The 25,765-nt window shown below is 37.8% G+C and overlaps 2 protein-coding genes and 1 long non-coding RNA gene across 9 annotated transcripts in view; 2 read left to right on the top strand and 1 right to left on the bottom strand.

Moving 5' to 3' along the window:
* Positions 1–9,910, top strand: part of RPGRIP1L (RPGRIP1 like) — a 38,527-nt gene extending 28,617 nt beyond the window's left edge. For 6 of the 7 annotated variants that reach the window (XM_064427410.1, XM_064427407.1, XM_064427409.1 and 3 more), the window contains 6 exons: positions 222–381; positions 1,478–1,605; positions 4,374–4,557; positions 6,053–6,137; positions 8,097–8,230; positions 9,644–9,910. In XM_064427410.1, the coding sequence (XP_064283480.1) occupies positions 222–381; positions 1,478–1,605; positions 4,374–4,557; positions 6,053–6,137; positions 8,097–8,230; positions 9,644–9,747 (795 nt within the window). In that variant the 3' untranslated portion in view covers positions 9,748–9,910. Of the gene's footprint in view, positions 1–221; positions 382–728; positions 1,606–4,373; positions 4,558–6,052; positions 6,138–8,096; positions 8,231–9,643 lie in introns of those variants that run through there. The other variant, XM_064427413.1, reaches the window with a different exon arrangement.
* A 1,889-nt stretch (positions 9,911–11,799) lies between these two features.
* Positions 11,800–16,922, bottom strand: RBM11 (RNA binding motif protein 11). Its single transcript, XM_064427419.1, has 5 exons — positions 16,722–16,922; positions 15,616–15,778; positions 14,559–14,637; positions 13,775–13,868; positions 11,800–12,058 (listed from the first exon to the last, which is right to left on the bottom strand). The coding sequence occupies exons 1-5, from the start codon at positions 16,821–16,823 to the stop codon at positions 12,032–12,034; spliced, it is 465 nt and encodes a 154-aa protein (XP_064283489.1). The 5' UTR covers positions 16,824–16,922; the 3' UTR covers positions 11,800–12,031.
* LOC135304709 (uncharacterized) lies at positions 16,916–24,167 on the top strand. The gene is made up of 3 exons (XR_010365983.1): positions 16,916–17,401; positions 19,272–19,817; positions 23,696–24,167. It is a non-coding gene; the product is annotated as an uncharacterized LOC135304709 (long non-coding RNA).
* The last annotated feature ends 1,598 nt before the right edge of the window (positions 24,168–25,765 follow it).

Here is a 25,765-nt window from a genome sequence, read left to right as displayed (position 1 = left end):
TAAATGTCTTTCTGCTGTATATTAATTATCTGTTACAGCAGTTGACACCTTCTCATTGTTCCCTGCACTGCATAAGCAATACAGTTGTTAAAAGGCTCTGGATAATGTGGGCCATAACTCTTCAAGTTTTGAAGAGTTTAGTAACTTCTTTAGTAACTTCTGCTTTTCAAGGAGTTTTATAAGGACTGTAAGTTTATCTTTTTCTGTGGCATGTGGTACAGGATGCTAAACAGCTGTCAGGTGACAAAGTGAAGGAGATAGCTGAAGAAATTCAGCAGGAAAAAGAAGAGCTCTCTCATCTGTCAGAGGAGCAGTTGGCTGACCAAACATTGATTACTTCTAGAGATGAGACAGAAATAATTGAAGAATTGGAACCAGAAGGTAGAATTCATTGTTATTAATAAGTAGCTGTATTTTCTGAAAAAACCCTTTCTCTTTCCATTTTCATAAGCATTTCTTCCTAGTAGTGAAAGCTGCCTCATTATGAGAAACTTCATGACATAAATTATGTCTGGCATAGGCTCCAGCTGAAGCTGCGTGGTGGATAAGATGTGTTTTCTTCCCAAAGGGAAGCCATATTGTAATTGATTGCAAAAATCTGACTTGGATTTGTAAAATACTAAAGGAAACCTGGCTACCTGGCTTCTATTTTAAATGTCTTAATATTCTCCCTTAGATCTACGCTGTTCCAAAGACTATTTTAATGAAGATGCTCTTTTTGTCTGCAGATAACAGCCAACGGTGACACCGGAATCCTTTCAGAGAGAGAGGCCTAGGATGCCAGATCACATGTGTGACACAAAGTTATTAGGTTTATTTAAAGACTGGAAAAGCCAGCTCAACCTGTTCCAGCTCCAAGCTTAAACTGTTTATTATAGCAATAACCAAGTCCATGATACCAAGTTTCAAATAGAAACAGAAGCAGAATGCTAAAATTTTATGTTTGTTTGTTGGCAGCTTTTGCATAAGAATTCATTAAAAAAATTGGAAAAACTTGTTGAATATTGATTTGGAATACCAGTTGTCTTTATAATTTGCTTTATGTAAATAAATGCTCTGCAAGTTACAGAAAGTAATGCACCTGCATACAGAACTACCTTTTTACTAAAGAAAAAAGGTGCATTCTTCTTTCACATATGCATGGTATTAAAGGAAGTCAGAGGAAATTCAGACCTTATTCTTAAATAAAGCTAACAGTTGTGCATACTTAGTTCGTTTCAGGATTTACTCTGTTAGCCAGTTTCCATCTGGAAAACGTTATTACTTTTTAACAAACCAGAAAAAATACAGATTAGATTACTCTAAATGTCATTGATTCACAGTGTTAATCTTCTTCAAGGAAGAGAAGATTTATCTGGCACTTACTCTTTCTATATTAGAAAAGGAAATTTATTGCTATCAGATTTCTCATGAAGTCTTAGGTGGTCTAAAATATAGCGGGTGTTACCTGCATTAATTTTGGTTTTTTTTTTTAAAGATCAAGAAGATCATCAAGAGGATGATGCTGTTGAATCAATAAAAACTGATAGTGATGACTGTATTATTTCAAGTCCAGTATCCACAGATATTAAGCAGCTGAGTCAGAGTATACATGGCAATTATTTGGTAAGACTAAGAAAAATATTTAAGCCTAATGTCCTCTAAAAGTAGCTTTGCAATATCAGTTTTCAGTTAAGCTGTACATGTACAGTATTAATTCTCTTGACTTATTCTTAAAACCAGCAATTCAGGACTAAAAGTCATACATGCAAAATAGCACAGCATGATATAAATTTGCAGAACTTACTTTGAACAGTATTTCAATAGGATAGGTCTCAAAAAAAAAAATTCACAGTTTTAGATCTAACGTTGACTGAACAATCTTAGCCATAAAACTAGTACTTCAAATTAACAGGTTTGAATGTTCTGCAATGTGATATCCTAGAGGTAGGGTTTTTTAAGTGGTCTTTTCAAGGGTATGTGGTATCTGACAAAGTAACTAGTAACAAGAAACATGTATAAGAAATACTGCTTTTTTTTTTTTTTAAGCTGTAGAAAGTAAATCTTTAACAAGTCTTCAACTACAGTAGATTTGTAGAAATGCTGTCACTTATATGTTCTTCAGAAAAATACAGAAGGTACTTTTGAAGATTGCATTATTTATAAGTAAAATGTAAAAAATCTCACCTGTAATTTTGAGAACTAAAATGAATACTAGTAATCACTATTAAGTCAAACTATTATACAGTTGCTCTGTACCTTTCTAGTCACCCTGTATTTTATTTTATCAAAATTATGTAAGAACAATTCTGAGAGGATTTTGTATGTAGATTAATTTCACGTTGATAAATTTCTACGTTCCTCCATTGATCTGGTTTTTGGTAACAATGTGCATGTTTATGAACAGTAGATAAAACCAGTAAAAGCTATACACTATTAAGGTAACGTTTGATAAAAGTTGGATTTTTAAAATACACATTACTTTGCTTGAATTCTTGTGTCAGTTATAGAATACAGCATGTCAAAATTGCTGTTGGATTCTTTTTTGTTAAGATCAGAAATCACTGCCTTTTATCTTTCGAGATAATTATCCTGCTGATACTCAAATACTATAAGTTTTGTGATTTTTGGAGATCATTGTGCTAATTACCCTATAAACATGAATTGTATGCCACACTACATAAGTCATTTAAGATGATACCAGGGTTATTTGTATGTTGCAAATTAGACAATACTAGTTTTTTCTTAGATATATTGATCATAAGGCATATCTAACAGATTTTCCAGTATCAAGCTATACCAGTTGCTTCTTTATTTTTTCTTCTTGTCTATGATGTATGATTGATTATAAAATACTTAATTTTGTTTAGTTTCATTTATAAATTTGAATATGAAAAGCATATTCAAGTCAAAGACCATCACTTTAATAACATTCAGTAGCCACTTAACTTACTAGATTTTAGGAAAAAAAAATTGCTAAAGCCATGAAACTTTATTTAGTAGAGACAGAATGGTGTGGAATTTTTTCTTTCACCCTGGTAGAATTTCCATGAACCTGCTGAATAGTGGAAGAACCTTATTGAAATATTGATCCAGATTTGGATTTTTGTTAAAGTGTCATAGGATACATAATAAAAAGAAAAGTCTTTTGAAAGGAAGGGGTAAAATTACATAATCAAATACTGACAGGACTTGACAGCAATGGAAATTATTCTGTATGGTGGATATTTTTACAATAGGATACATTGCTTTTCATTTTTATTCATTTTATAATTTTCTCAGCAAAATGTAAGGTATCTCCATATTAAATAAGAGCATTAATTTGGAATTCTGACTGAATTAGATATAGATATAGAAAGCTAATACTTTGAATGTGATTTAGTACTTCAAGTGATTTAAGTTTAGAAATGAAAATTGTCAAAATGTTTCCATATAGAAGAAATATTTTAATAAAGTTATAAAAAGAAAGTAATATATTGAAAAGAAATAAGTTTTTAAAAAATTCAACATTTCTGTATTCAGTGTGTTCTATTTGCTCTTTGAAGATTTTCATCATTGAATGTTCACCTACATATTCCAGTTTTGAAACCATTGTGGCTTTTCTTTCTTCGCAGAGTAACTACAAGAAATATTTGTGACTCTTTCTCTTGAGTCCAACATGCCCACCTAAATAAAGCTTGCTAAAATTTATCTGTACATAAATATTCCAGACTTTGCAGAACAGTATGAAACCATTTCATATAAGGAACAGAAGAATATCAGTAACTTCAGTTAAAGACAATAAGAAAAGGCTACAGTGAAGAACAATTGGGATATTACTTTTATTATCACATGTTAAAATTAACTTTGTAAGGTGTGTTGGACTTAACTAGGAAGGTTCACTATATGAAGTTGAATTCTTTACAAATGCATTATTACATTACATACCTAACAATTTTGTGACTTGATGGGTTTTAATTGAACTCTTTGTAGTATAGCCTGCAGTAGGTACTAACAATTCTCTTTTATTTTGAAAACTTCAGTCCCTTGTATTACTGACAGTATTTTAAGCAGTTACAGGATCACTGCCATGTAGGTAAAAATGATGACAGCTGGAATTTGTGATTTTGATAGCATTTTTACCTAAAGATAATGAGCAGACTATAACTATGACTACTACAAAAATGTTTTAAACATTGAATGGAAATCAGTATCTCTTGCAACAACAGTCTTAGCTACAAACTCTGGAGCTTTAGATTCTCATTTGGTATATGTCCGTCAATCAGTATTAATAATATAAAAAGCTGATGACTTCCATATATATATGTATATATATATATATATGTTTGTTTTGTCTTAACACTTAAAGAAACAAAAAATCATTTGTATTATGTTCATATTTTGTTTTTAAATAGGGAGTTGAAAAAATCCAGATTAAAATTACATCACTTGGTCTTACTGAGTCACGAATTACAGCAGATGAAACAATACAGCAGCTGTTTGTAGAATGCAGATTAAACAATTTCCTTGCAGAGGAGACCCCACTGTCACTTCCAAAACCACCTGGTGGTAAGAGGATTCACTATAACTATAGCACTGGTAAGTCTGGTGTATTTCTGAGCAGGCTTGCTTCTTCTCTTAAATTCTCTCTTATGAAAATACCTGCAATAAAGCCTCCTTTCTGTATATTATAGTTGCATTTCTCTATGTGCCGACTCTATTTGCCTATTTTCCAGATATTTTGGGAAATACTAAAAGGGATTTTTAAGAAATGAGGTAAGTATGCAATTATCTAGCATATAATGAAATGCCGAAGGAGGCTGGTATATAAAATGGTAACATCACAACATATTTAAATATGCTGCTAGAGCATAAATTTCAAAATTAGACTATACATAACTAAAATCTATATATTATTTTTAGAAGAGTGTGATGATCTAATTTTTCTGTCAGTACATGATGATACATCTTCGCAAAAGAAAAACATTTTAACCTGTGCATCTAAAACTTAGGTGAAAAGAGAGAATATGTGATTGGACTTAATCACTACTTGCAAATACTCAGTGTTTCTTTCATGGCAACTTTTTAAGAGGGGAACTAATTCATACTTGTTTCATACTAATACATTGCCAATTAATACTTTATATTTACACTACTAGCATACATAGATCTATTGTAATAATTTATATTCTCTTGTTAATTATTTCCCCAGCTATGTCATCATGTTTCAATTAACTTCTTCTTCCTGGTAAAATTTTATTTCATTTAAGATTCAGCCTGAGTGCTTCAGTCTTGGGCTTTTAGCTGAGAGTATTCTGGAGTGCATGAATCAGGGTTAGGGTTATTGCTATTTATGACAAACCCTTAATACAGACATTCAAATTAAGCACTCTTTTAAAATAATTAGAGAAAATTGGCTTTGCAGAAATGGTGTTTTAGTCAGATCTTTAAAACTGCTACCATCTACAAACCTGATTTTAGAATGCAACTTCCCAAATAATTCACTCATTTAGATCCTTCTCTTACTCATAGATTATTGGATTGTTCAATGTGTACCTGAAGACTGAAGAGAATCAGAAATGTCACATCAATCACTGCTATGTTGGCATTGCCCACTTGAGAGGGAGTATAGATGACAGATTTTCTGCAGTTCATTGGTCTGAAGATTTCTTGTATTGAAATACTGTGGCAGGAGAGGGGGATTGAATTACTGAGGCTGTCAAAAAGGACAAGCACTTTGCCGTACATTCTCATTATCCCTAGCTTCCTTAGTGGAAGAAAATATAGTAAATCACTTCAAATACAAGGCAGTAAAACCCTTTTAAAATCATGGCTGCTGTTGCCGTTAATAGAAAGTAGCAGCTCTGTGACATGCTTAGGTGCTGGTTTTGTATCTTTTTACAGTGTTCATATAAACCCGCCAGGGGCACACCATTACATCATGATTCTAACATTTGATTCTAACATTGTTGTTTTTCCTTAGAAAAGAAAACTAAATAAACGCTTATTTTACTTTGTTCTTTTCTTCATGTTCTTTATTCTAATAGGTGAAAAACAATTGATAACCAGTTATATTAATTTATTTGCTTTGCAGCGATAAATGTGGATAAGGAAGATAATCATGCAGAAAGGGAGTATCTCAAGTCAATTCTTCTAAAGCCAGATCTACCTGCTGACAGGTACAGATTAATGCTAAAAACCTCTAGTATAGGTCTTTGTAAAAATTGCTCGTGGTTTGTCTTTTTGTCTTTACTGACCAGGTAACCCTACATAGTTAATAGATAACTAACAAGAAAAAAATAATCGTTTCAGCTAGGAATGACAGCTGCATTGTGATGTGGCTGCTGCTAGTTTTATTCTCCGGATCGGTGCTTATGGAATGGAGTATTACAAACTCATCTAATGTTTGTTTAGTGCTGTGGTTTAATTTGGGGGGCAGGGGTTGTTTGTTTTGTTGGTGTTTTTTTTGAACAACTTTGTTTTACAAAACAGAGTTTCTAGAGTCTATCATCAGTAGTCTATCAGTAACGAATTTGAAAAGCACATATCTGTGTGATGGGAGAGTAGCACATTTGTTGCTTTCTGAATTCAGAATACTAAAAGGAGTCTTAAGAACTGCAGGAAGTATTCCTTGGCCCCAGAATTTAAAGGAAAAAAAAGTATATGTGTATATATATGGATGTAGCAGACATCTATTATATGAATACATATGAGAAAGACTAGAAATTCGACTTGTTCAATTTTATAGTAATAAATTTGTTCTTACTCATTTTTTTTCATTGAGGTAGCCATGTGCATTATTTGGAGAGAATGAATGACATATTTTGATTCTGTTTCTTCTTGAATGTCAGTATTCATTGAAATGGCACAACTAGTAATTTAAAGATCCATTCCATTTACAGAAGAGTAGGATACCTGCTAATTGCATTTGAAGTATCAGAGTAATTTGTAAATCTTACTCACAAATCACTGATTGACTCCGAGAAAGAGAGAGTGATCTCTCTTCGTTCCATATTCCTTATTTGGCATCTATATCAGGAACATTGCTAAACATATTCTACTAAAGCATGTTTTACTAAGATTTAACAATAATGACGATAAAATACTCCTTTTTATTTCCCTGTCAGATAATTTAGTTGCCAAAGAAATTTCCCTGTCCAACCATCCAGGGCTACTGTGGCAGTTACACTTCACCACCTGATCTGGGACTGAGGTCCCTTGGCAGCTACACCCCCACACTGTCCAGTCTGACCAGTTGCCTTCACCAACTCCAGCGCAGGTGTCCAGTCTCAGAGTCTTAGAGGTCCCAAATCCTTAAAATACCTTTTTGGTGCAGTAATTAAATAAGACAATAACAGTTCAAGTTGGAGCCTCAGAGTAAGGACCCTGAACGAAGGAACCTGTGGGCTTTCATACCCTCACAGGACAGAGTCTGGGGGTCATCAGCTCCTGCCATGTCCTGAAGTGTCCCTCAGCTGGCTGTACCCAAAGTCTGGGAGTTCCTGCTTCCTGCCTGGATCTCGGAGTGTCCCTCCCCTGCCTGGGCCATGGGTCCCTGGGCCCTTTGTTGTGCCAAGGGGGACTGGGGTCACAGCCTCTTGCCTTGGGCTGGGCTCCTCCAGTGCTTTACCTGCAGCTGCTTCTGAGCCACCTGCACTGGACTGATTCCTCAGCACAGTGAAATAACAGCTGCTCTGTGTGCTACAGATAACTATACTAAATATTTTACAAACCTGAGGTAAAAATAAGGTAAAATAACAGCAGTGAGCTTTTTCTCAGAAGAGAAGCATTAATCTCTTACATGTGCCATCATGTCACTACTGTCCCTTGTGTTACTAAGTAGGTTGTTTCCTGCAGTTAGCAGAATGTCTGGTTTGGCTTGTGCTGAAATTTCAGTTCTGTACTGAATAAATAGGAAGACAGAAGTTCATCAGTAGTCCAGTTTCCCTTTTTTTTTTTGTAGCAAGAGGACCACCAAGAAACAAAATTTATGGAAATATTCTGCCCATAACACTACAGGTGTTTATGCATTTTAAACTTGTAAAATAGTGTGTTTTTTTCTTTTTTCATTATTTATAATTTGATTTTTGACCCTTTTTTGAAAACAAAATAACTTTTTTTTGTGCATGTGTGTTTAGCCTAAAATTTACAGTGGTCAGCGATCCTCCAGAAGATGAGCAGGATCTTGAATGTGAGGATATTGGGTTTGCTTATGTTAGTTTAAAAGAGATATTCCAGAAGCAAAGAGATATCATTGAGCAAGATATTGAAGGTAAGTTTCAAAGATCGCTTTCTTGTAAACTTCTGTAGCCTAAAATTCATTGAATTTCTGCTTTGCTTTGAGGCATTACTGTGCAAGTAATTGTTTCAATAATAAATTCGTTAATACTAACTAATAATTTCCACATTTGTTTGCAAAAGTCTGCAAAAACTATCATTAGTATTATTCCCTAAAGTTTTTTTTTTAAAAAACCCCAAACCAAACAGCATTCTCACCTCATAGAAATTAGTTTATAAAACCTAAGAACTTTCAAGCTATGTCCACTGCTATAATTCTGTCTTTTCTACAATATGCTTCATTGTGGTAGGACAATAAATATGTATTCTGTATAAAAATTGGTTTTGTATTAAAATTTTCATCAACAATTTGGTATTACCAATGTCTGTATTTTATTTGAAATTACCTTATAGCCCTGAGTTATGTTAAAATATATCAGATCATGGCAAAATAATATATATGTATATTTTCTTAGATGAAGTAATTGTAAAAGGATCAATTCTTCAGATCTGAACACAAATGTCAATTAAATGTCAGGGCACAATAAACAGCATTGCTTAGTGCTGTACACGTTCTCCGAGTTGGATATTGGTTTAAGGAAAAATAATAAACCTAGACACGGGGAAATTCATAGGAGGACACTACTGCATGAAGATAAAGTCATTCTTAAGTTAGATACCAAACTTCCTTTATTCTTTTTGAGGATTGCAACCATATGTCTTTCTCGTATTTTGTTCTTTCATTGCTGATATGTCAAAGTGGTTTATGCGACATTTGAAGCAATTAAGTGAATGGTTAAGCAAGAAGATGGATGAAAAATACTGTAGTCAAAACATCTAACAGTATCTCTCAGAGATAGGACAGTATAAAAAGTGAGAAAATAGAATTAGTGTTATCCTCTGATGTAATTAACTATAATTATCCTGCTCTTCTTTTAAGTAAAAAGGATACAGTCCCCTGAAGTCTGCTCTTGAAGTTGACAGTTCACTGAGTGATTTGTTGAGGCTGATTTGGACCCATCCATCATACACAGTGTAGAAAAAGCATTAATTGGTGTATTTTTACTTAAAACTAGTCCTATGTATGTAGATATATGTTTAATAGAATTTGGAAAATCTTTATTTACATATTGTGAAAAACATTATATAGACAATTATTATATTGATTGTTTCCTTTCTAAATTAATTTCAACACAAATACATTTATTGATGTATATTCTAGGTCTAGGAGTGGGTAATTTCCAGTAGCCTGAGGACCTGAACTGCAAAATTATTCATTTATTTCTCCCTTTTTTTTAGCAAATGCTAGTTGTGCTTTAATCTGTCCAAACACTAAATAAAACTATCAAAACAAAAGTGAAATCTTAAGTTGAAAAGCTAATGCTGTTTTCTGATGTTTCCTTTCTAGTTTTCGACTCACAAGATCCCAGTGCAGTAATTGGAAAGCTCACAGTGACAGTGGAAGCCCTCAGTGCACTGCGGTCAGTCCATGAGGAATGCAGAAATGATTAGGAGGCAGGAAAGGGACATTTGCCTATTGAAGTTCTTGCTCCCAGTGTATATACTTGATGGTTCATCAAAAATCAGATCTTTATAATTCTCACAGTATACTTAATGTAAAATGTATATTAAAGAGATGCTTGATGTCCAGGTATAAAGTTTTGCACACTTTTCAGTCTGTTTTCTTTTTTTTAAAGTCCTTGCTGAATCATACTTCAGGCTCTCAACACTTGATAGTGTAAGTGTCTAACTTAGTTCCAACGAAGTTTGATTTCAAATGCAAGCTTGCTTGTAAATTATCAGATACCGGTTGAGGGTATTTTGTCTAAGGAAATAAGTGATGGCGAACCTTCAAACAGAAATGCTTGTAGATTGTTACTAGGAGTAGTTCTGTCACAACACTATGTCAGAATACAGTCATTCCCGTTAGAAGTGACCTCAGGTCGTTTTTAGTCCAGTCACTGCAGGATTAGGTATTATGTTAGGCCCTGTTACTCAGGGCTTTATCCAGCCTGGTCTGAAAACTTCCAAGGACAGGCACTGTTTAACTGCTCTCTGCACAATTGATCCAATGCCTGACTGTTCTCATAGTGAAAAAAGGAGATGCATTTCTAGACATTACTTCAATCCAAATTGAAGCCAAAGCTAGATCTAAGCACATGGAGCAGCCTTTTGCACTTAATGCACCATCTAATAATTTAATTTGTTGTTTGGTTTTTTTTTAATTCTAGGGGTGGCATATTTATCATTTGTTTCAGCCATTTAATATTTTGCACAGAAATAAAAATAACAAAGCATTTTAGTGTTGATTTTCATGCTTTGCAATATACCATCATATTTTGATCCAGTTTTGTAAAGCAATTGACAAAAAATAAGCTCTTATTGTTATCAAAGTGGTTTGCTCAGGTAATGTTTTTGTAGATTTCAGTAGTAAACAATTTGTTATGGTTTATTCCTGGGTTCGGAGTTTTTTTAATTAGGCTTAGATTATTTTAAGAGTAAGGACAGCTGCAACAGTGCAAGACAGGTCTTCCACACAATTAGCAATTATTTGTTTCACATTTTTGTGGAACTTTCATTCTTGTTAAATGCAGAATTATTTCTGTAGAACTGAACTATTCTTGAAAAAAATGTTGCAAAAATGTGGTCCTTCTCCTGCTACCAAAAAAAATCAATAAAGTAAACTCTCTTTTGCTTGTTATAAACCAGTGGTTATTCTGATTACCTGCTTATAAGTATAAATAGCTACACAAGCTGACAGCGTTTGACTTCAGTGGTAATGAACAACCAAACTTCACCTTAACATGAGGAAGAACTTCTTTACATTAAGGATGGCAGAGCATGGGGACAGCTTCCCAGAGAGGTTGTGGAGTGTCCTCCAGAGACATTCAAGACTAAAACCTACCTGGACACATTCCTGCGTCACCTCCAGGTGACCCTCCATTGGTGGGGTGATTGGACTAGATGATCACCTCCAGATGACCCTCCATTGGTGGGGTGATTGGACTAGACGTCCTCCAGAGACATTCAAGACTAAAACCTACCTGGACACATTCCTGCGTCACCTCCAGGTGACCCTCCACTGGTGGGGTGATTGGACTAGATGATCTCCATAGCTCCTTTCCAACCATCAACTAAATATTCTGGGAATGTATTTCAAATCAATGCCTTTTATTGAGGAAAGTAAAGGCAAGAGGTTGATGTAGCTGGGCCCATGAAATTTTCATCTACTTAAAGGGCCATTGCAAGTACAGCGGAACCAGCCAGACTCCTTTCAGTTGTGGCAAACTGTGTAGAAGGGACACAAAAGCCAGACCTTGCTGTTTCAGTGGGCTCTGGTAGGGTTTTGGGGAGAACTTGTTCCCCAGGGGGCTGGTGTGCTGGGAGGGTGATGGAGAAGGGAGACTCGTTCGCCGGATGATGATCTACAAGTCTTCCTTCTCCATCAGGAGGGGATGGGAAGGGGGACAACATGGAGGGTGCGAGTCCAGCTGGACTCCATGACCCTTCTGACTCAGGATATTCTAAGTTGGTATGCATAATGCATTTCAAAAATACTATGAATCTGGAACATTCCTTCTTTAATGAAGTTCAAAGATGAAAGCAAATATAATAATAAAAATATGTAGTATTAATATGTCTTTTTCTCCAGGTTTGGGGTTTTTTTCCCCAGTTTTGGCCACACTGTCTTTGTCTCCTTTTATTATCTTCAGTACTAGTCATTGTCACAACTTTGCCATTTTCAATTTCTTTCATCCTGCTTGGTGCACTTCACAGACACTTGGATGTGGCAAATTCAGGATAACTCCGTGCAGTCTTGATTCTGATAGGGAGAAAAGGATAAATGTGAAGGTACTGCTAATAAAGAAATTGCTAACCCATCGGACTCTGTACTTTATACTGCTATGCCAGAACATGGTACATTTAGAGAAATAGAAACTTGAGTTGTTTACATTGTGAAGAAGAAATTTTAAAGAATTCATTTTGCATGCATCGTGACTTAATTAAAATACCGACAAACTATAAAATAACACAGAATGCTTGAGAGTAAAGCTATTTTATGACAACAAGAAGTATAGTTCAGAAAAGTAGACAAATTTTTCATGACAAAGTTAGAACAGCGACAACCTGATTTAAGGTTAAATTGCCAGCTAGTCCTCACATAAGGTAAACAAACATGGTATTCCTTTAATTTCTTCATCTCTATTTGATAAATATTTTTAACTGCAGTGCCCGTTGGTACTGTAAAGGCATCCACACCTGCAAGTTATTCAAACCTGGTTTAACAAATTTTCAAGTCAATGTGGAACAAAGCATTCCAACAAGGACATTGAAAGACTCCCAAGTGAGCAACCTGCCAAGGTAAGATGAGGTAGATTTGTTAAGGCATACTCGTGATGAGATCACTTTCTGCTGAAGCTTCAACAAACTATCATGTGAGACACTGCAATACCATCCTCTGGCAAGCAGAAAATGGGATGAAGTTGGTTGTGTGTGCTGGTCTACTGCCTTGTTACTGAGAAGTAGGTCCATCAGCAAGCACAGAGGGTAAGATGATGCATTTGAGCCTTCAAAAGGGAGTAGAGGAGATGGGAAAGTTCATACAAGTACCAGCTCTTCTCAGGGCACAGTGTGGGAAGATGGGAGGGCAGGCCCCCACCCCATAGATGGAGAATAGATGCTCTCCATTTCCCTGCTCAGACTGCAGCCAACAAGGGTAATTGATCCAGACTGCCCCCCTTCTATAGCTCCAAGTGCTGGCCAGTCCCCAGTCAGACTCGGTGAGCAGGACTGTCCACAGTTGGTATCTCATGTTAAAGGCTGGGTTTCTTCAGTCCTATCAGTCCACAGACTTCATCAGACTCAGAAGCTTCATGATGTGTTTGGGAAGTAAGTTTGATGAACAGATTTCCACCTGAAGAGACCAGTTTCCTTGCTTTGTGGAATATCTCAGAAGAAATTTAGGGTGATAATGGTCTGATGCACCAGAGTCTTGTAGAGGTGAAGTGTGGGTTTTCATCATCTACTGCTGTGAAAGTAAATCATGAAGGAGAGACCTACACAGGCATGTGAAGGTTTAGGCCAGAAACCCTCAAACTGTTGTTTCCCAAACTTGGGCATTGGTGATTCATTGAGTTTTAGATTAGGTTTTAGCACATTTTAAACTTCTGCTGGGCATTTCTGAATTGAGAAAAACTAAGAGGTTTCCCTATTAGCTATATGCGAAGAAGCTGTTGCTTGCATGGTTGTTGTCCAATGAGGTCAACTTGTCCCACCATTTGAAACACAGTGCAGGAGAGAGTTTCATAGACTTCACCATTTTTAGCTTTCTTAAGCTATATACCTTTAAGATATTCTTGCAGGAAGAAAATAGTTTGGTTTGGTAGATTCCTGTTATTCGAGGATCCTGAAGTGTCCTAATACTGTGCTTATAGCACATTTTGAGACCTAAAGCAAGTGCTCGTTTTTGCAGAAGTGCAAAATGCATTCAGCTTCATAAAAACACTCCCAAGTTTTTTAACTTCTAGCACTAACTCACCACCTCTTGAAAGCCAGGATGATCATGAAGTAAACTGTTGTTCACTGACAAAGGAGTAACAGGAAATGGAGAATTTCCAGAAAGCTCTTGATGCCTAAAGAAATAACAAGCCAATGTACAAAGGCTGAATGTCCACCACATATTGCTGATCAGAGTACTGAGACTTAACTTTTGGGCTGCAATGGGAATGAATATCCAAGAGGACAACTGAGATACTAGCAACAGGACTGACATGAAAAATAAAGATAAAACAAATGAAATATACCCAAATGCTTAATTAATGAGCAATCCTCCTATGTACATGCACAAAAAGGTACTAGATTTCACCACGGGAGTTCAGCTTAAATACTGAATCTGGGGTGTTCAGACTTCCATTATAACAGGTTTATAACTGTGCATTCATATGTATATGACAGCTGCTTGTGCTGATAGACACAAAAAATGCAGGTGTAAACTTGGTGGGGTTAAAAAAATACTTGTCAGATTTTGTTCCCCAACAACTGAAAACATTGTTAGTACAAAACCCAGGGTTCAGTATGTTCTCATGGTCCTGAATATTGCAGAAACAAATAAAGTATGGAAAATTGAATCTAACTAACCATCTGGTAAACTTAACAACCAAACATTAAAATTAACTGCAGCCTGTTCCCTCAGTAAGGATGCAATGACAAGATGCTGTTTTGATGAAAAACCTCGAAATTGCTCTACCACATCAACTCACATTCTTTATACGATTTTTTAAAAATTATGATCATAAAGTTCATTCACAGGTGATCTTTGTTACCTTTCTGCAAGAGACTCTAAGTCAATATGGTGTTCAAAACCATCTGTACAACTGTCTAGTTCTGGTGAGGGAGAACTCCCTGGAAATAAGACAAGAGCATAATGACTATTCAGTTATGACAATTCAATTAACCAGATAAAAACCACAGAAAGTATTTTGTGTCATCTGTAGTCTGCTAGCAGATCTAAAGTAGTATACAAAAGTATGGTGCCATTTTATGGCAGATAATCAATAGCATCTTACAGCTTGAAAATGTTCACTTCTCATTTCTTCACTTACAGAAGCACAAATCAGGGTTGTTGAAGTACACAAGAACAACATCATCACCCAGTTACAGAAACAGGAGATGCTTCTGATTTTAAGAACCACAGATATTCTGCTTAAACCCAGCAACTGCTCTGTAGAGCCTTTGAAGGGAGCAGTGGCACAGAAGGAACATGAGTCCTTAATGTCTGGATTGCAAATGATGCCTGATGGCTGGCTTGCTCGAAGGTTTATATACATATATAATATATACATACATGTACATATTTTATATACATACTTTATATATATTCTATACATAGTTTATAAACATATTTTACATAGATAAAATTAAGAATATAATATATTCTTTGAACTACAACCTCTTCCCTTGAAAACAAAAGCACTGATAACTCTGTGGCTTTAGGCTACAAATTATCCAAGAGCTCAACAGTGGCTGGCCATACTGAATCAATTTTTTCTGTCATACTGCAAGGCAAAGTTACACCCCAATTCCTAAATGTAATCTGGCATGAAAACCTGGATTGCTGTTTTCCATACAGCAGTGTCTGACACAGCATGCAAGTTATGATGTTCTGAACCAATATATTGTATTTTCTTAGCAAACAAAAATATACAAAGACTGAATCCTTCCCTATACAAAAGCCACAGGAAGTCTTTGTTTCTGAACAAAAAAAACTAATTTTCCAACTATAAATTGTTATCTTTGTAAAATGCTTCAGGATTCAAAACTGTTGTTAAAAAAAATTAAACATTTACACTTAAACTTTACCATTAGGACTACAAATCATACCTCTCCAGTACTGCACGGTAATTGGTCTTCCATACAAACAGATTCCATCCAGCAGAGCTTTTGCATAAGGCACTGATACTCTGTGTTTAAAGCAGACATATCCAAAAGACTTAGGTTTTCCTTCTTTGTCCTCACAAATCATCACTTTGGTTAATGGTCCAGCCTGAAAGAAATTTCTATTATTTAGCAGAAACTGACACTTCATTGTGTTTTGAATATTTAATTATTTCTCTTCAGCCACAGTCAGAAACCGTAAGTTCCTTACTTTGAAAATGTCTCTCCACATTCCCAAAGCTCAAATTCTGAGACTTCTACAAACAAAAATCAGCTCCAGAAATGTTTAAAGGGAACCAAGCACCGTTCATGTTTAATCTTTCATAACCAGAATTTTTATTATTTTTAGAATACCACACCATAATAATTAGTTTCCCAAAGGGGAAGAATAATTTACTGACTCCATAGCAAAAGTTACCTTCCAGTTCATAAATACAAGTATTAATAGTTTAGAAGTAGCAATAGATACTTGCTCATCATTTGATGGAGGGGAAGAGCTAGAGATCAGGCATGCATGTTCAGGACTATGCCATAGCAGGAATATGGAACTTGATATTTTCAATGACAGGGCAAGACTACAATGAGAAACATAGGCTGTTGCAGCAAAAGGGAATGAAAACAAGGTAAAACAAGGGAAAAAGACAAGTTACTGGGATCACCTAAAGACACAGATAAAAGCTGGCAGTTGGATGGCTGCTGCAGATTATGCAGAAGAATAATGCAAAACTGTGTTCTAAGACCATCTTTATCACTTTTACATTTGTCTTGTATTACTCATGCAGTCTAATAAGATAAACTTCTTAAGCTCACATTTACAGTTTACAATTATACAGCAGACTACTGTTTAATCTTGAAAACAGGCAGGAATTAAACTGGGGCTTCAAACAGGTTCAACTCCTTTGTGTTTCTACACTGTCAGTGAAAGGTTGGGATTTGAAGGGACCTCTGGAGAGCATCTTGTCCAGCTTTCCTAACTGAACATCCCCTTGGTCGAATTTTTCTTCTCGAGCATTAGGACAGCATTTCAACATAGAAGGGTACCCATCTGCTACCTGCAGGAAGAGCTCATAGAGGATCTCCTCCCTGACCCGGCTCTCCAAGTTCCCCACGAGCAGAGTCTGCTCCGCTGCCTCGGGCCGCCCCAGCGATGACATAGAGCCTGTGGGATCCCTGCGGGTGTGAAAAGAGTGTCCCAGCTTCAGGGAAGCTGCACTCCAGGTCTCGGTGTGAGGGGCCAGGCCTGGCTCCTGGCAACACTGGAACGCAGGAGAGCAGGTGTTGCGTCTGTTTGTGACACCACCCCCAACATCTGTGACACCGTACTTAATTGTTCGGTGTGTAGTAATGATGATAAATACAAACATGAAGGTTTTCTTTTCTATTTTTGCCACTGAATCTTAAGTTCTAGCAGGGCTGACTGGTGCAAAACGAACTGACCAACTGTGAAAAATAATCCACCCTCCCAGACTAGAATTCACACCATCCACTCCTGCTATTACCATTGCAATACCTCTTCTTACTTAGAAGAGGCTGCAAACAGAGCTAGTGCTCAGCTCAGGAGCAAAGAGAGAAGGTTTTATCAGATAGAAGTCCATGCCAGCCATATGGAAAACCTATTTCTGCACTGTGTTACAATGGTGGCTGATATAAACAGATGAAATGAGGCCAAGATCTTTTAAAAGGTTTGGACCTGTTTATTAAAAATCAAGACAACTGAAGACAAGACCTCAGGGTAAGTCTGGGGTCTACACGGCAAGTCAGAGATACAAACTAACAAACTGTGTGCAAGACAGGGAGTTTCCTTGGACAGGAGCTGATTTCGCAGAAAGACACCAGGTACTGCGATTTCAAGCCACTTGTTGATTGGTCCTTTTCCTGGTTGGTGGTTGGTCCATAAGATGGTGCATTCCTGGCCAATCATTCTAGAATTCTGAGGCTTCGTTGGCTGGCTAGTTTTCCAATCACAGTTCATATTAATGTTATCATCTCTTTCTAGAAAATTCCCCACTCAGATCTCACCACCCCCCTCTAGTGGGCACACATTTATACTACAGCACATTTAACTTCTATTACTTCATCATTTATTACATAAATTAGGTATTACAATATATTACATTCATTAACAATTCAGAATAAAATTACATAATTAACAATTCATAACCCTGCCTACGAAAGTCCACTTTATTCATAGCATTGGCTTGAACAGCAGAAGTGATTTTAAACCATGAAGCATCAGAACAACAGACTGACCTAATCTCTGCAGTAAACTGCTAGAGTTGTCCAGTCACAGCTGGGCAAATGAACTTTTGCTCCTGATAAGCTTCCAAAGGCAGCTGGTCACAGGCAGAAAGGTGGGGAAAAGAGTGCACCCAAAGTCACAGGAGTAGCCCCTGGGCAGGGGAGCAGAGGTCACAGCACAGTGAGAATTCCTGATCCAAGCTTTTATTATAAATACATATTATGTTGTGGGCTTCTCGCAAATACTAGGATGAATGTTATATGCATAATGCTAAAATAATTTTGCTTTTATTTCTGCTATTAACAAAAACTTATCCAGTGAACATGTAATGAGGACCCTGCTATTGATATGCCAACTATCAGCATCTGCAGTCTGAAGAAAGTATGGACAAAGGCCCAAATTGGAAGTGATAAGGGGGAGCCAAAACTACAGCCAAGAAACACACATACGTTAAAAAGGCAGACCCAAGGGGGCACCATGTAAAATAGTTCCTGGAAATGTAAACTAGTTTATGGATATGCATGAGGGTATATGAATATGTAACAGGTTGTGGAAAATGCATATTTTATTATTGGGTCTTCGCAAATATTAAAATTAATATTATATGTGTTATGTTAGAAAGTTATGCTGTATTAATTTTCTTAAGTAGTGCGTTAAATATAGATTTAGTTTATAAAATAATGTTAAAATAGAAACTATGCTATGTAAGATACTTTTTAACTAGCTCAAGAAAGAGATTAGATAATCAAGAAGTTCTTCGCACAGAGATAACAGCAACAAGACACTAAAATCCAAAAGAGACAGAATTATTGTCTCCTTATCATGAAGAACTAGCCTACTTGCAGACTTCATGGAGTCTGACCATGATGTACAAGATGAAAGGGGGGAAGTTGAACCATAACTAGAAAACACCCTTTGTTTGAAAAGAATTTTTGAATCATGTATGAGATGTATGAATATGCAAGAGGCTATTGTTTTTAAGAGTTAATCCTTTGTAGCGAGCCATGCTTTTTTAGGAAAGCATCTGAATGTTCGTATTCTTTGCTTTTATTGTCCTTTATTGTCCTAACTCTGACGGTCCAAATTCTTATTGCTCTAATTTGTATTACTATTTTTATAACCATTTTATTACTATTAAACATTTAAAATTTTAAAACAAGTGACTGGTATATTTCACAAGGTTGATGTAATGGAAAAGGTATTTAAGGGGCATCTCCAAAGGTGACGGTGTGCTTTTGGCTGAGTGCCAAGATGCACCTGGCCATAATCTTTGCTTTACTGTCTTTGTCTCCTATTGCCTTTTATTAAACTCTTTAAATTTTCACAGGAGAGTGAACATGTTTTTCACACTTTTTTCTTGTAGAAGTACCAGATCAATCACTAACACTACCAGTCATATGCTGTTGTGAACATCAGCCAGTGTTCCTGAGCATCTTTGGCTCTCTGTAGTGATGGCACACTGAGCCCCTCCCAGACACTGGGCATGAAGCAGCAGGCGTCTCCCAGCTCCCATTAACCTGCAAACACTGCTGAAGGGCATCAGCTGAGACAAAAGGAGGCCCACCTGCACTTCTGCATTGCCCTGCTTGACAGGCCCGGGCTGGGCTGAGAACTGCTCTGACCACAGAGCCAGCAGGAAGTCTCAGGCACAAAGGGACACAGGAAGCAGAATAGCAACTCTACAGGAGCTGTTTCTGGCAGATTGGGCTTGAGTTGTGCCAGGGTGAAAAATCAGAGCAATGATTTGTGGAACGAGCTGCATTGCCGAGTGCTACCAAAGCCCAAGAGCTTGTCAGACAGAATATTTCACCTCTGTGGATCAAAGTAAAAAAGCCTTGACTCATCAGTAGCCTCAGGGAATAAATCTGAATTGAGCACATGAAACGCACAGCATCAACTCAATACGTGGGTATGTGTGTTGGAGATTAATGCAATTATTGATACTTAAAATAACCAACACATTAACCTGACAGAGAAGTAAGGCTGTTCATTCTATGAGCTCCACAGGGAAGAGGCTGAACCTTTTAACTTTACCAGCATTCCCAAAGTCATGAACTTTTCATGGAATCAGTTACACTGCTACTGAAGTATAAGTTTATTCCCCTGCAGAAAAGCGGGGGGAAAGCAGTACAAGGCACTTCACAATACTGTGATTATTTTCACACAGACCACTGTTACTGCAATAGTGTGAGAGACAACTGCTGACTTTCAAAATTTTAAAAGGTTTATTAAACTTTAACAAAAATTCCACAAAAGCACTAAATAATGAAAAATTACAGTCCTGAGAACAGCCCTCATGGCTGCCTACCATGTCACCGGTTCATCTTCAAGATGGATGCTCAGTCTTTTATAGCCCTGGGGGGGGGGGGGGGGGGGGGGGGGGGGGTGGCGGTTGCATCAGCCAACCCTGGCCCCTCCTAAAGTCTGCCAGTCAACTCTTCTTTGTCGTTTATTGGTGGAGGCTGCTTTCTTGTAACTTGACTGGAGGGTCAGGTGTTGCCATGCCGCACCCCGCTAGCAACAAGGTTTTTCATTCCAAACTGCCCCATGGAAAGGGCACATGTGTATGCCTCCTTTTTACCTGTCCTAGGCAACCCAGGCTGTCTGATGGCAACAACACAGAGAGGAGGAAAAGGGAACTATGGGGAGAACAGAGGGCATTTAAACTACAGTAACATAACTATACATCAATAAAGCTTCTCTTAATATTCACACAATATTCATTCCTTAATTGTGAGAGCCAATCATCTCATTATCCACCATTATAATAAGTAATATCCATAAACGAGTATCAGATTTCCCTCAAAAGAAAACAAAATGCCAGTAAAAATTTTATGCAACAGTCTTCATTATCTTCAGATAGCTTTGGAAGGGTAATACTTCTGTATTCTGCATCTCAAGGCACAAGAGACATTTTCAAATGAAGGTGCAGACCAACAAATCCTAATCTTTACCAGCAGACAAGTTCCTTAGAGCATTCCCTCATCAGAGAATACAGACAGTAAGCACATTTCAACTCATGGCTCAGGTCCATTCCTTACCAGTCACTAAGGAAATAAACTTCAAAATACTCTGCAACCATTGTAAAATCACTTGTGCATAAACTTGTTATAGATGGGTAATGCAATGGCTGGCTCTTGCAATTAAGGAATTAATATTATGTGTATGTTAAGAGAAGTTTTATTGATGTATAGTTATTTTATTGAGATTTGTTGTTTGGATGTCCTTCCTTCTCTCCATAGTCCCCGTCCCCCACCCCGCGTGGTTGCCAAGAGACAGCCTTGGAATATGTAGAGGGAGGGCAGACTTCTACTAGGAGGTGCGGCATGTCAAAACCTGACCTCCAATCAAGTTGCAAGGAAGAAGTCTCCACCAATGGATGGTGAAGAAGATTTGACTAGCAGACTTTTAGGAGGGGCCAGGGTTGGCTGATGCAACACCAAGCATATAAAAGACAGAGCAGCCATTTTGTGGGCAATGACATGGCGGTTTAGTCCTGTGCTCCCAGCGCTGTAATTTTTCCTTATTCAGTCCTTTGTTTTATTTTGTTAAGGTTTAATCTTTAAAATCTTTCAAGTTTAAAAGTGAGCCTCGTTTCTCACAAACCCATCTGTCTCTATGTTTATAAGCATTGAGACAGAGTAGAAGAATGACAGGACTGAAGCAAGCAATGCGGGGGGGAAAAAAAAGAAGACAGAAGACAGCAACAGGCAGCAGGCCAGAGCAAGAAGAAAAAACAGGAGGAAGAACAGACCAATACAGAAACCAAGGAGTGAGAAAGTGGGATACTGTGAAAGGGAGAAGGATGCTGGGACAGAGACAGTGAGAGCAACAGAGAATAACAAATATGAAGCACAAGAAAAAACAGGGCCAAACGGTGTAGTAGTAAATATCAGGGTTGGGAAACAGCAAAAGGATCAAACTAATAAATGAACAGAAAAGTGGAAGTGGAAAGTGTGAGAAATGATGCTCACTTTTAAAATTTCAAAGGTTTATTAAACCTTAACAAAAATACAACAAAGGACTGAATAAGAAAAAATTACAGCGCTGGAAGTCTCCATAACCAGCAGTCTCCATGACCATGTGCTTGTCTAGAAAATGGATGCTCTGCTTTTTATATTCTCGGCCCCTCCCAAAGTCTTTTCAGTCAATTCCTTCTCTGCTGTCCATTGGTGGAGAGCCCTTTCTAACAACTTGATTAGGGGTTAGGTGTTGCCAGGTTGCACCTCCTAGTAACAAGCCTGCCCTCCTTAAATGCCCCAACCAGTGACTACTCTTGGGATCTCCTCTGGTCAAGGTAACCCCAAGGTGTGTTAAAAAGCCTCTTTTCCCCAGCCCAGCTGTCGAAGAAGGAGTCGGAAGTCTTCAGCTGTCATTCTCAAGGTTGTTTATTATTTCTTATCTAAAACATTTTCTGTCTGGCCTGCCGAGATCTGTTCTGCAGCTCAGTCTGAGGCACACTCTGCACTCCCACAGGGCTAGTGTTGTCTTTTATAGTATAAACGACGTATTCAATATTTACAGTTATGTTCCAATACCTCTCACCTATGTTAGACAGTGACTTTCTACTCTAAACCAATCCCAAAGTACCACCATGACCAAGAAGATGGAGGCTAGGAAGAAGAAGGGAGAAGATCAGGACAACACCCAAATCCCTCCATCTTGCTCCCTAGACCCCCATAGTAAAATTCTTCAATATTCCACCTTTTCACCTTGTGACAACTACTGTTATGCTACTTAAACTTTTGTGACTTGTAATTCTTCATATTAAGTTGGTAATTTTCTCCATGGGTTGAGATCAAATTCCTAAGTGTCTGGCTTCCTGCCAGGGTCTCCAAGCCCCTGCCAGGATTTTGAGCCATCCAGGGCATCCAGAGGGATGTCTTGGGTTCTGAAAACTACAATACAAGGGTGAAGGGAAAGAAGACTTATGGGGAGAACATATAAAAATAACATAACTGCACATCTATAAAACTTCTCTTTACATACACATAATATTCATCTCTTAATTGTGAGAACTAACCATCATATTAGTCATTTATAACACAAAGTGAGATCCACAACTGAAACAAACAGCAACATTTAGCAAAACAAAAGGATAGAGAGAGAAAGAAAAGGAAGTAGGGAAACAGATAGGAATGCAGGAACACACTGCAGTAGACAGAGGTACAGAGAGGAAAAAAATGCCAAAGAACAGGCCAGATAAATTGTGAGGAGAAAAGAGGCAGATTCAACTCAGAACAAATCGATGGAGAAGGAAAAAACAGCTGTAAGCTGCAGAAGAGAGGATGAAAAAAGGAGACAGAACTCGTGTTGCACAGAAGAACACACAGAAAAAGGAAAGGGAGTGTGGTAGTGTGATAGATGAGTAATGCAATGGTTGACTCTTACAATCAATAGACAAATATCATGTCTGTATGTTAAAAGTTTTATAGATTTATATTTATGTTTTACCCCCTTGCATTGCTATCAAGGGGCAGCTGGTGTTGGGACATCTGGGAGGGCTGGCTTGTCACGAGGGTGATATCTGACCTCCAGTCAGGATTTGAGGAAGAAATCTATGCCACTGGACAGCAAAGAAGGGGTTGATGGACAAAACTTTGGGAGGGGTTAAAGGGTTAAAAAGGGGAATCTCCATTGTGTGGGAAAGAGAGCACACGGCAGGCAAAATCTTTTGCTCCCGGCACCGTAACCTTTTCTTCTCTATTCAGTCTTCTGTTGTATTTTTGATAAGGTATAATAAACCTTCTAAACTATGAAAAGTGAGTAGCTGCTTCTCACACGTAGGAAGAGGAAGCAAGACAAAATAGAGACAAAAGGAGAGAGAGATATACGAAGCAAAATAAAGCAGTCACAGCAACATGTGAAAAAAAGGGGGTCAGGAGAGAAGCAAAGAGGCCTTGAGACACACAAGAGGAGAGACAGGACCCAAGGACCTTGGGCTCACCTCAGCTGTGATTCTTGGATGATTCTTGGCACTGCCAGGAAAATTTACCAGTTTGGATGCATCTTTCCCCTTCTCACCCAGAGAGGCAGGCTTTCACTTGCCTGCAGAGAGATGCGCCGGATGGCTTCCAATTTTTATTTCCTTGCCTTTTTTATGGCCTCTTCAGTCTCTGCCACAGCAGCACCTCTCTGAGCCAGTAAGTACTCATCCTGTCCCTCTTCAACCTATGCCCTGGAGGGAGTAAAGCCAGTACTACCATTGGAAATTATATACAGTTTCAATCTTTTATGTAAAATGTTTTAATTTTAATGTAACTTTAGTCAGTTTAGCTCACCTTTGCCCAGGGAGAAGAGAATTGAAGTTTCTTTTCAGAGGAATGGTTCACCAGGTGAGGTCTGATGAGCTTAACAACTCAAGGGACTGGAAGTAGCCCAGAAGATACACAAAAGGAAGTGAGAGACACCCGGTCTGGGAAAACAGAGATAAGAATGAAAACCTAATTAGCATCAAAGGTGAAGAAATCCGTATCCAATAGGAAACCAAGTATTAAGAACTGCGCAACATGGGAATTATGAAGATTGAACCAATTAATTTCTATAGGTTTTGACTGTATAAAATACATGAAAAATCGAGTAAAGAGCTGAGTCATGGAATTATTTTCTCTGCACAATCCGGGCAATGTGTGGATGAAATTATTTCTTTTGCACATCCTGGCCAGAACAACATCCCGGCCAGAATAAAGTGATGCCTTGATTCTCTAACACTAAAAACTTAGGAGAGTTGTTTTTGTTTTTCCTGCAGTTTCAGTGACACTAATGTGAAAAACACGTTCACTCTCCTGTGAAAATTTAAAGTTTAATAAAGGGCCATAGGAGACAAGGACCATAGAGCAAAGCTTATTATGGCTGGGTGCATCTTGGCACTCAGCCAAGACCACGCCTGCTAGTTTGGAAACACCCTTTATATCCCATGTCTATTACATCAGCCTGCTACATATTCATAGCCCCTATGCATAGTAAACTTCTTCCCAAACTAGTTTACATGTTCCAAGAATTGTTTAGCACAGCTCCTCCTCAGTTCCACCTTTTCAGAGCATGTGTATTCCTTGGTTGTGGTTTTAGTCCATTCTTATCTCCTGCTTTTGGGCCTTGATCCACACTGCCTTCAGATGGTGAGTGCTGATAGTTGGCACATCTGTAGCAGGTGTCCTCATCCTGTGTTCACTGGATGTTGTCCCATCCAAGCAGGCATTTTAACACAAGCATACTTATATCAGCTATTTCACTAAGCTTAATTGCTAAGGATATAGTTAGTAATTCATGCAGATAAAGTTGTGTAAAATATATAAACCAAACCAACTGTACATAGGAAAGGGGTGGGGGGGGGGGGGGAAGAATTTCTTCCCCAGGATGGCGAAACCGCGGCAGATGGACAAGGAGGCACCACAACCTTTGCATGCAAAGGAAACCTCGGCTGCACAGGAGATGGGCATTCATGGAGGCATGTGTCCAGTGACACCCAAGAGATGATGGCCCGGACAAGATACCTATCTGAGATAACCAGAGCCATCAACACCTGCCGGTCTCAATGCCAGATTCCAGGAATTGGGGAAGCACATTAATCAATGAAGGCTTTGTGCAGCCCGGACCGAAGAAAGGACCCAACTTGAATATGAAGAACTCTAAGAAGAAAAAAAAGGACTCTGCTGCGGGCAAATTAAAGAGTATAAGAACCGCTGCCTCGGAGCAGCCAGGGTGGACAAAGAGGATTTGGTGCTATAGAGGTTATATCCACGTTCACCCAGCTTACTTCCCGGGGGTGTTACGCCATCCATTTGATTGTTGGCTGTCGGGACTGTATTACGGTCGCAAAATAAATTCTTTTTTTTTTATTGAAATTGGGCATATTTC

This window comes from Passer domesticus, chromosome 7, assembly GCF_036417665.1.
Source record: "Passer domesticus isolate bPasDom1 chromosome 7, bPasDom1.hap1, whole genome shotgun sequence".
NCBI lineage: Eukaryota > Metazoa > Chordata > Aves > Passeriformes > Passeridae > Passer > Passer domesticus.
The sequence above is the reverse complement of the archived record's forward strand: the minus strand, read 5'-3'. Positions and strand labels throughout refer to the sequence as shown.

Bases quoted from the DNA above. Each gene is read 5' to 3' on its own strand.
- RBM11 (XM_064427419.1), bottom strand. From the start codon at position 16,823: ATGTCATCGCTGGGGCGGCCCGAGGCAGCGGAGCAGACTCTGCTCGTG. The intron at 15,779-16,721 runs GTAGCAGATGGG...AATTTCTTTCAG, and splicing joins TCTATGAGCTCTTCCTGCAG to GCTGGACCATTAACCAAAGT. The intron at 14,638-15,615 runs GTATGATTTGTA...TCTTATTTCCAG, and splicing joins TACCGTGCAGTACTGGAGAG to GGAGTTCTCCCTCACCAGAA.